The following is an 11,516-nucleotide window of genomic DNA, read 5'->3' as shown; positions in this document are numbered from 1 at the left end:
CAGCTAAAAGTGACCAAAGCTGGAGGGATATGGTGGGCAGGGCATGCAATGGCAGGCAAAGGAAGCCCTTCAATAAATAAATGTGGAAGTGTTCAAAGAACACTAAGTTGAAGAGAGGTAGGCCAAGCTCCAATAGAAACGTCGAGCCAGAAAGAAGAAGAAGAAAAAGTAGTGAACATAAAACCTCAAACGAAGCTGCATATGAAAGCCTTAGGAATACAAAAAATTGAAAATGGTTCATCAAGTACATACTGGGATATATAAGCATATGTTTTCAAAATTTGTTCATTTTTTTTTATCTTTTACTGCAACTTCTATTAATTTTTGAAGTTGTAAGCATTTGAATAAAACAAAAAAAATCGCAAAACTGACAATTGTTTGATACACTGTATGAATTACAACTTTATATGACTATGTTTGCTAAGACGAAAATTGTAAGCCCCTATTTCCTCTGTTCAGGAATTGAATTGGATCTTTGCTTCCAAAGCACTAACGTAAACGAATTTGATCGACAACTGGCCGGCCACCACCGATCCCTTCCCATTCTCCTCCAATAGGGGTAGGGGTGAAGATTTTCGGCCAGGAGACTGAATCGGACAGCGTGATGACACGTTCTGTCCACAGCTTAATAATCCCTTTTGCAGACCGATTGAAATCGAAAGGCAACGTCCGGATGAGTTGAGCTACAGTCGGCAGCGCATCAATCTAACCGGCAGGTCCGGTAGCGGCTGCTCTGATGTGCTATGACCGATGCCGGCTGCCACGGTTTCGGTGAGGGGCAAAACAGTTTACGCGTATCATCATCGTGCGCGCCCGAACGCATTTAAATCACGTTCGAAGTGTTGCTTTGCTAGCCATAGTACACGACCTGTGCGTCACTGAACGGTGGCTGGTAATTGTTCATTCAAGGTCGTCGGCCTTCAAGAATATCGAAGCGCACTTTACCCCCGTTCTTCCATTAGAAAAGAAGATTCGAACGCTTTTTCTCGTACGTTACGCTCAATTCTCTGCTAGAGTTGTACGCCGATTGGGTTTTCAAATAGTCATCCAAGTATGGACAATCGAAAAAAAAATCGCTCTACTGTAATTTTACTCCTGCAAAAGGATCAACAGCTTACCGAGTTAAAAATGTTGTAAACTAGTATAATCGTTTATAAATTTTCATGGAAACCTATATTTATACAATTCTTTCCAAAATCCTTTTGAATATTGTTCCCGAAATTCTTTCCAGAATGATCCCTTGAAATTTCTCCAAGACTTCAGAACAACTTAATTCTTTATGGCACTTCTCTCAGGATTTATATCCCGAAATATTTCTTAAACGCTTTACTAGTTAGTATTCATCCTAGACCTCTTTACGTTATTTCTGTCGAAATTTATGTTCGAATTGCACAACAAGTTCCTCCCCAAGTACTCTTTAAAAGTCTCCTGGAATTTTTCCTAGAATTATTTCCACAATTTTTCCTGAAGTGTTTCTTGAGTAACAACATCTTGATTATTTTTGTGAACCTGAAGGATTCAAGCCAAGATTTCTTCCGAGAAATGCCGAGAACAATCACGGTAGGGAACCTGGGAAGAATTCCAGATGTTATGGAATTGTCCTCTGAAATTTTCCGGAAAATGTTCTTTGAATTCATACAGAAATTTATTAATTCTTTGTGGCATTTCTTCTGAAACAGCTTCTGGATTTTTTCAATATTCTTCCAAGGATTTTGCACAGGTCCTTCCTTATGAAGGACCTACCATCAGTGCTGAAAATGTCATTTTAACATACCTAGATTCAATCACCTACATCTCATTTCAGAAGCTGAGCCTTAAAATATGGTACCGTCAAACGGGGTTACTTGCAACAGCGGTGTAACTTGCAACACGATGACATACACTAAATGTGAAGTATTTTCTAATAATAATCAAAACTAGTATGCCCTTCTATTTCGGTTATAGAGATTATGTATACCAAAGATCGATTTAGTGGAAAAATTAGTTTTGTTTCTTTGTTTATTGTTTAGCTACACTGTTAAAACGGTTTGCTCATTTTATGCCATAAAAACAAGTATGAAAATCGTATTTCACCTCTCCCCTATGATAAGTGCGATAAGTCTGATGACCTTGGTTGCAGTTAGGGTACCTAATAGTAAGCTTAACTAAACGATAAAAGTTTAATAAACTTATCGACTAAGTCATGTAAAAAATCATTATTTTATTCGTCAACCACTATGGGGTAACTTGCAACAGTTAAATTTGACAAAACCTTCTATTGTTTATCTTCATTCCACGATATTTTTGACAGAAATAACCAAAACGGATCATTTCTTGATTATGTAACGAGTTCATTTTCATATGACAACTCATTTTTTACATTTTTTTGAACGTGAATTTCAAACATTGTTGGGAAATATCATATTATGGAGTTTTATTCATGTTACATCTTGTTAAAAGTTTAATTTAGTTTATGGGCGCTTTAAATCAATCACCAACATCAATTCTGAACCTAGATGGATTAAATTATTTCAGCTGAGTACCCAAATTAACGACTTTGATATTTACAAAGTTCAATAGATGTGTTTCAATCATGTTATTTTAGCAGAAATTGTCAAACACCACTTCAAACTGGAAACAACTTAAAGATGACTCACTCTACCTTTTCAAGAAATGACAATTATCATTGTTGACATTTTGTTACGAGTACTATGTCACGAAATCCATATATATATTAGGCCTGTCCACCTTTTCAAAAATGTTCTCTGATTCTCAAGTCCACTCCCATATTTTGATTTCCATCCTAAAAGAAGTAACTGGTCAAAATTTCAGCCAAATCCATTGCAATTAGGAGGTGCTTCAAATCAATTCTGTGTTTTTCGACTATTTTTGAACTTCAAAAAATCATAACTACACTAAAACTTGTTAAAACTTAATTCTTTTGGCAGAAATTGAAAGCTATACTTGTTTGCTACAACTTCTCTGAACAACGTGTGCCAATAAAATTGAAGGAAACATGTGTAATTATCACATTTGAAATCAGAAAAACCTTGAAAAGTTGATTTTTTTTTTGAAAGATTTCGTTCTGGAACACCCTAATAAACGTAATTAGTTGGATTTTTCAAAACGGCATCATATTCTCCAATGTTTTTTGGTTATTTACTTTTTTGACACCAATGCTGTAGGAGTTGAGCAAAAATTACTAAAATTCGTGAAAGCCAAATGTGGCCTAAAAACTAGCTTTTCGGGTGTAATCACGCTTTGGCGCGCAAAAAGTGGCATCGCGTCAGCACTGATATGATAGCCAACACCTGTCATCACGCTTGTTTGTTATCATCCGTGGTAGGGGGTAGCCAAGGCAAACTACAAGGAAGCAAAGCTACTACGTTCAGTACAATTTCGCGCCACAGCGTGATTGCCTCTAAAAAGCTAGTTTTTAGGCCACATTTGGCTCCCCGAATTTTAATATTTTTTGCTCAACTCCTACAGCATGGGTGTCAAAAAAGCAAATAACCAAAAAAACATAAGAGAATATGATGCCGTTTTAAAATATCAAACTTATTACGCATATTAAGGTGTTCCAGAACGAAATCTATCAAAAAATCAACTTTTTAAGGTTTTTCTGATCACAAATGTGATAATTACACATGTTTCTTTCAATTTTTTTGGCACACGTTGTTCAGAGAAGTTGTAGCAAACAAGTATAGCTTTCAATTTCTGCCAAAAGAATTAAGTTTTAACAAGTTTTAGTGTAGTTATGATTTTTTGAAGTTCAAAAATAGTCGAAAAACACAAAACTGATTTGATGCACCTCCTAATTGCAATGGATTTGGCTGAAATTTTGACCAGTTACTTCTTTTAGGATTGCAATCAAAATATGGGGGTGGACTTGAGAATCAGAGAACATTTTTGAAAAGGTGGACAGGCCTAATATATATTTTATATTTGAGGGACGTGAGACCTGTTGTTAAACGATATAATCTCACTTGCAATAACTATCAACCCTTTCATGAAAAAATATAAGTCAATTGGTTAGTGTACATCTTAACAATGCATTTTTCATGCATTACATCAAAAATTTACAATACGACTAAGCACTAGAATGTTCGTGCTGTTTAATGATGGTGTAGCGGTAACCCGCTACGTCTTGTAACAGAACATAATCTGCAAATAGCTATTATAAAATTTATCGTTTAAGATGTAGAACATCTTTACATTGAAAGCTCTGAAGCCTACTCTAGTACCTTTATAGAAATAAAATCAAATGAAATCCCACACTGCGCCTAGATCTATGCAATCAACGACTCTCAAAATTTGAAATGATAAGCTTTCCATGAGAAGTTCCACAACCGTTTAGCCTCTCGCGAGAATTAATTAATTGCCCGCGATGACTCGAAAGAAAACCGAAGGTCAAGTTCTGCAAAAGACCTTGTAAATTGGGAAAAAGACATGAACGGTACATTGAACGACTACTGGTGGGAGCGAGAAACCGAAAAACCGGAAAGAGAATGCGAAAGCCTACCCGAACTGTCCGTTAACGAGATGTTAGCTTGTTCGAGGTTTCCTATCTGAGGGTCAAAAGATTCTCGATCACTTTGCCTGGATAGTCGAAACGATTACCAAGTGTTTCCTCCCGTGTTCCGCGAAATTTCTTTAAAGTGAGATTTTATACAAAGTAGAGTGCTCAGTGGATTAATTTCTTTGAATTTACAGATAGCTAGATAGTTCCCATGTGCCAAGTTATTTCCTAAAAAGCTAGTGTGGTTAAACCTTAGTGCAGTTAAGAAAGCAGAAAGGTATTGAAGTCGTGCGGTTATAGATTGCGGTGTGCTCTATAACCCTTTTTTTCGAACAGCCGTTCGACGGCCTTTTCCCTTGGCATTTAGGAAACTACGTCGCTAGTTCACCTCAGTGATCGACTGTCCAACATAACGCCGGCCAACGCCGTTCTGTGGCCGAAGGGGCCGCGCCGTCAACATCGCGCCCAATCGCACCGTAGTGTCCGTGAACATTGAACAACCGTTGACCGACCACGTGACTCAGAATCGGTTGCTAAGCGAGTTTCGCTCGCCCTGGTAGGTGAATTACCCACGTTCGACCCGCCTGCGTCGGTCTTTCGTCCACGCGGCTAAGATCCACCAAGCAGTGCTGAAAATTTCATTTCGTCATGTCTAAATTCAACCACCTATAGCTCATTTTAGAAGCTGAACCTGAGAATATGGTGTATGAAAAACTTGGGCGGCTAGACCAGTTCTGCAAGAAAGTCACGGAAAAACCGCTATTTTTCGAATATTTAAGGTAAATGTCACGGACCTTCTTTGAAAAATGCCAAATGATATTCACCGTGAATATCATTTGCATTTTTCAAAGGTAGTCCGTGACATTTACTATGAATATTCGAAAAATAGCGATTTTTCCGTGACTTTCTTGCAGAACTGGTTCAGCCGCACAAGTTTTTCATATACCATATTCTCAGGTTCAGCTTCTAAAATGAGCTATAGGTGATTGAGTTTAGATAAGACGAAATGAATTTTTCAGCACTGCCACCAAGCTACACCAAGCCAAGCCAGCGAACAATAGGACCGAGTGTGGTCCACCAACAATAGCGGCGATCGCCGCTGACCATCTCGCCGTATGATGAGGGGATCACCGTGTCAGCAGTAAATGCGGTATCTGAAAGTGAGTACATGTGCACATGTGACGTCAATTTGGGAATGGTATGGCATGCTAGTGAGGGGAAGAGCACGCACGCATAGGTAGGAGTGATAGGCCTAGTGAAGTTCGTAGTATGTAGTAAGAATAAATAGCACAGTTGTGAACATGAGACAGTGTAATATGCGAATTCACGAAACGAAATTCCTACCGACTCGCTGTGTAAGATTCTTTGGTTATTAGTTCATATGAGCAATCTCCTTTGGCGCGCGTTCGTTTTCATTGAGTTTGGTTGAATGATGATAAAAAGCTTTGTGATCGGTGTCGCCCTCTCTGGGTCGGTGTTGAGAACTTCCAGTGATGATGAAGCTTTAATGTGGGAAAGTAACTCTCCGCACGTGTAGCTAGGGTAGAGTGATTAGTAGTCGCTTTGGGTTTGTTCGGACTCTAGTAAGACGGACGCTAGGAAAGTGGAATTGGACGGGATTGTTATTTGAACCTTTTTCAAGGTTCTTCGATGGCCCAAGTAAAGTGGGTCTCATACCGGGCAGATAATTAACGCGAGCGAGAGGTCCTCTAACGAGGTGGCGCTTAAGCCTCTCGCTTTACTGGAACAACCGTATCATTCCATGGTGGCGATAGTCGTTTTCGGGTTATTACAGCCGACCACGAACTCGGAGGTTCGTGCGGCTAACTTAACTTCATGTCCTGTGTTGCAAGTTGTTACGTTTAAGTATGAGTTGTGAATATTACGTGTAGAAAAATTAGAATCGACTAGCACTGTTGTACGAATCACCTAACAAATACTGCTCCGCCGGCCATGGCTCAAGAAACCCCTGCGAAAATCATCAACCATCAATCGGCCGCACAACAGAAAATTATTACTCCCAGCACATATGAGCTCGCAAGTACATAGGTGAAAGAAGGCGCACGACTCCACACCTATCCGATCAGATGCAAGAGCCGTAGGAAAACGATCGGCCTCGTGATCTCACTCGCAACGTGCGAGAGAAATTGCCCGAGCGCTAACACACACTCGCACAGCTGGCGAACGAGGACGCGAGCAAACTGGGGCGAGCAACGTTTTCCGTCGTCATCGCATCGGCAGTCCCCATGGTGCGATCGGTCGGATCGGTTGGCACCGCGATCGAGTGTTTTTTTTTGCAAACGATTGAGTGTTTTAGTGCCGGTGTAAGAAAGAAGTTTGATTGACCGCCATAGTCGATTGGCAAGCTGGTAGCGAACGATCGCGTGGTGACGCGCACCATTGCCGAGAAAACATCCGGACGTAGAAGGCATCAAAAGGTGAGCAAGACCCTATCGAGTGCTAAGCAAAACCTCTAAACCACATCCCAAATCACTGCAGTTTGTCATCGACACGTGGGCAGACGGTGCCAAAGAGAGATTTACGGCATCTCCCTGTAAACAGCAGCGGGCGCAGATTCGCATTATTCGAACGGTGAGTCACACTACAGAAAATCGGCAAACTGGAAGCTAAACTTTGTGCGTTAATTAGATCAGCCGCTTTCGAAGCCGACGGGCTCCGCCGATCACGTGAGGAACTTTTGGCATCAGGACGGGGACAAAACGATCAACAATAAGCACACCGTAAAACCATTGTCTTTGGTGACGTTCGTGACATCAGCGGAGGATTGGGCGGTAGGTACGATTGGCAGTGCGAACAAAATGGTCGACTAACTGGATCCCAATTACAGGCCACCGATCACGGCACCGCAGGAGCTGCATAAGAACCTCGTGGCGACTGAGGTTGGCTTTAGTTGCATTACAACACAACCAACGAGAAACCCCAATTGGGTAAGTTTAGCGGAGAATGGAGTGTGAGCATCCACTAACCCGTGGAACGACAGGGTTTTTTCGTTGCAGCCTTAAATCACTTGGCACCCTGAAGGAAACTGAGCCACAACCGACACCCAGGGGTTCTCAACACGCTCGCGGTGGATCAGCCCAAGCAACACTGGAGTTTCGCGTTTGGGGCAATCGAAGGAAACCGATCTGCGGCCACGCAGTCGTGGAACCCCCGGCTGGGATTGATTTTCGGTGAACGACCCAGGTGGCACAGGAACAGCGTGCGCCAGAGGGCGCATAGGTCCCCAGCAAGAATGCGTCGTTTTGCGGAGTTGGATGCGGCAAGAGCATGATGGCCGGTGCCGTGAGTACCGAACATTAGTTTAAGTCACTATGTGTACAACATTAGAGTAGGACGGAAATCAGGCCTCGAGGTCAGAAGCAGGAGTCAGGTGGTCATTATGACGTTCAATATACGTATTTAGAATGAACAATTTGCTTTGTGATTGAGTTGGAGCTTTTAGCCCTCAGTGTTTGTGCCGAAACCCCTTTCGCTATTGGTAGTTGAGCTCTACCAAGTCGGGACACTTGCAACACTGGCGCCCAACTGAAAATCCACACATTATAAACTGCCGTTTAGCGTTTTGAGTTTTGGTTTTGTTGAGATTTGGTTTTGTGCAATTTCGATTATCTGGCCTACGATTATCGAAACAATTTTAGCCCTTACGCATATAAGATTCAACATAAGACATGGATTACACACACTTATCAGATGAGGAGGTGACGTATGAGTTGGCTCTGCGTCACGTAGTGAATTTAGGACCCACTACCCACAGAGGGAAGGTCCTCCGTCTGAAGGCACTCGTCCAGGAGGAAGCCTTAAGAGATAACCAGCCCACTAGCTCAGCCCATGTAATGAGTCCACAGTCAAACATTGAATACTGTGAAACTCAAATACAGCAGCTGCACATAAGCACTGAAGCGGCAATTCGAACAGCCGATAGGGCTGCGATCAGTCAATGTCGAACGCGGCTGACCCACTATCGCGACAGATTACGTTTGATCAATCCTCCGGTCGAACTGAGAGAGTTGCATGGAATGTTAACCATGCACGTGACTGTTTTACTCAACAAAGTGAATGGTACTAGTGTAGTGAGTAGTGTGCAACGCGGTGAGATCGAGGTGAATCATACAAGTTCAACGGATGCCATTAGAAGGAGTAACGACGAAGAGGAAGGAGCAGTCGGCGGAACGACGGATGTCACTATTCCAGTGGGCAACAGTTCAAATCAAGAATCCACACCACCGCCAGCATCACAGCAGCCTCTGATGACATCATTCTCTGGTGGACAGGGACGAGGATTGCTGTTTTCGAGTTCGTTTCGAGCGCGAGACAACGAAGATGGAGGTGAAACACAGCCTAGACAACGGAACACCTCACCACCGCCTCCCTACCTTCAACGGGAGCGAGAAACATGGAACCGGACAGCTCGAGAAACACAATCACGAGAAGTTCACGAGCTGCAATCGAGAATAGTGGAGATGCAGGAAAGAGAGCAGCGGATGCACGAAGAATATTGCCGAATGCGGGACGATCTGGAGCAGCTAGTGCGTCGAGAACGACCAGCGCCGGAACGAGTGGATGATCGACGGATTCAGAAGGCCGTGCACAACTGGCCTTTCAAGTTTCGCGGCGAGAAGGACACTACATCACTCAACGTGTTCCTAGATCGCGTGGAAACGTTCGCGAGGTCAGAAGGCATGAGTGATGCCACACTCCTGAGCTCCATCAAGCATCTACTGCAGGAGGACGCCATCGACTGGTACTCACGAGCAACGTCGCAAAACTTGTTGCGGACCTGGGACCAGTTCAAGCGGGAGATCAGAAGGGAATTCCTGCCCAGCGGATACTCCCAAATTCTGCGTCTGGAAGCCAGCTTTCGATTTCAAGGAAGGGAGGAATCCTTTGCGAAGTTCTACCGAGACATCTCAGCGCTCTTCCGCTTCGTCGATCCACCCATTCCAGACGACGAAAAGTTCTTCCTGGTGAAGAAAAACATGAACGAGAACTACGCAGCCATCGTAACAGCAGCGAGGCCTCGTTCACTGGAAGAAATGGTGGAAGTCTGCACCGGATACGACGAGACAAAGATGCTTCTGAACAGGCAACGCAGGATTCCCATTCCGCACAGCGCGCTTCTGGAACCGAACTTCGCTACGCCAGTAGTAACCAGCAGACCACCACCGGTTCAGCATCACCAACAGTCACAGCGGTTCAACAGAGTTCACGCCGTGGAGGTGGAAGAAGGCGCATTCGAGCACGAAGCAGCGGAGGAAGGACCAGAAGACAATTGGCAGCACAACATCGACGAACTGGTGGAGCAAGTCAACGCGTTGAAGTTGAACATTGAGCGGAGATCTGCGAGACCAAGCTTTGCCGCACGCGACGAAAGGCAGCCAAGGCCTACGGATAGGTACAACCGGACAGAGGCTGACGTCCTGCGAGCAGCGCGGCAGTACACAAGAGATGCGCAAACCGCGGCACAGCAGCAGCGGCCGCAAACCGCATCGTACCAGACTCGGCTACCACAACAACAGCAAGAACAGCCGCTAAGAGCACAGGGCTGGCAAGCACGACAGTGGATGCCAAGCTCGGATCAGAGCGACTATAACCGAAGAAGCCAACGTCTACTGCCAGAACCAGCCAGGCAACGGGAAGATCGCCAGATACAACAGGAAGAAGCTCCGAACGACCAACGACCACCAATGCTCTGCTGGAACTGCGACGAGGAAGGCCATAGATTCATGGACTGTCCGAAACCGCAAGCCATTCTCTTCTGCTACCGGTGTGGACGGAAGGGCTACTCGTTGCGCAGTTGCTTCACGTGTCGCACGGACGCGTTAAACTACCCAGCGGAGAACCAGCAGTAGAGGGGAGCAGCTCTCCGCAAAATCTCGGAGACCCCTCCGATATCCCGGAATTTCAAAACCTCAACTCGATCATTATTAACCCCGGAAGTGACAATCGACCGCACGCCGTCATATCAGTGCTGGGAAAGGAGTTGACAGCTTTGCTGGACAGTGGAGCGAACTGCTCTCTGCTAGGAGGAAGAAGAGTCGAACTGGCAGAGGAATGCGGATTGCAGAAAGGAACCGTCAGCGGCGGAATAAAGACGGCAGACGGCACGAGACACAGCATCGCAAACTTCGTCTATTTACCGATCGTGTACAACAACCGCAACGAAGTTCTTCCAGTGCTGTTGGTGCCTTCGATTCCAGACTGCATCATCCTGGGAATGAACTTCTGGGACAAATTCGGTGTAAAAGCGGTGTGTTGCACACTCGAAGCGAATCAGGAAGATCAGATCAGCGAAGAACAGGAGATGAAGCAGCTCAGTCCGGAACAGCAGAGGCGCCTGGAGCAGGCGATTCAGAAGTTTCCGAAAGCGGTAGATGGAAGATTAGGACGCACGAAGCTGTACGAGCATCGAATCGATGTAGGGAACGCACCGCCCCGCAAACAACGGCATTACCCCATGTCGCCGTACGTTCTGCAGGAGGTTAACAGAGAGATCGACCGGATGATTGCGCTGGACGTCATCGAGGAGGCGCAGTTCTCGCCATGGAACAACCCGCTGGTCGCCGTCAAGAAGAAGACTGGGCAGTATCGCGTCTGCTTGGACGCGCGTCACCTCAACTCCGTCATGGTGAACGAGGGATATCCGATTCCCCAGATAGCAGCGATCACCAACAACCTCCGAAGTAGCAAATACATCTCTTCGATCGATCTCAAGGATGCCTTCTGGCAGCTACCACTCCATCCAGGTTCGAGACAACTGACAGCCTTCACCGTTCCATCCAGAGGCCACTTCCAATTCAAGGTGGTGCCTTTCGGGCTGTGTACAGCAAGCCAAGCCCTAGCGCGACTTATGACCCACCTATTCGCCGATCTAGAACCGCTGGTATTCCATTACCTGGACGACATCATCATCTGTTCTGAAACATTCGAAGAGCATATCGCTCTGCTCGAAGAAGTAGCCCGCCGGCTACGCCAAGCGAATCTCACGATTTCATCGGAG

At 44.8% G+C, this 11,516-nt stretch overlaps 1 protein-coding gene across 3 annotated transcripts; it reads left to right on the top strand.

Moving 5' to 3' along the window:
* The first annotated feature begins 6,357 nt into the window (after positions 1-6,357).
* Positions 6,358-10,376, top strand: LOC115262396 (uncharacterized). 3 transcript variants are annotated; one of them, XM_062852441.1, is made up of 5 exons: positions 6,358-6,936; positions 6,998-7,090; positions 7,148-7,290; positions 7,347-7,446; positions 7,500-10,376. In XM_062852441.1, the coding sequence occupies exon 5, from the start codon at positions 8,188-8,190 to the stop codon at positions 10,366-10,368; it is 2,181 nt and encodes a 726-aa protein (XP_062708425.1). In that variant the 5' UTR covers positions 6,358-6,936; positions 6,998-7,090; positions 7,148-7,290; positions 7,347-7,446; positions 7,500-8,187; the 3' UTR covers positions 10,369-10,376. The 3 variants fall into 3 exon arrangements, with proteins under 3 accessions (XP_062708425.1, XP_062708426.1, XP_062708424.1); XM_062852442.1 differs by having other exon boundaries at positions 7,153-7,290; positions 7,347-10,376; XM_062852440.1 differs by having other exon boundaries at positions 7,347-10,376.
* Positions 10,377-11,516: the final 1,140 nt, after the last annotated feature.

Source organism: Aedes albopictus, chromosome 2 (assembly GCF_035046485.1).
Source record: "Aedes albopictus strain Foshan chromosome 2, AalbF5, whole genome shotgun sequence".
NCBI lineage: Eukaryota > Metazoa > Arthropoda > Insecta > Diptera > Culicidae > Aedes > Aedes albopictus.
The sequence above is the reverse complement of the archived record's forward strand: the minus strand, read 5'-3'. Positions and strand labels throughout refer to the sequence as shown.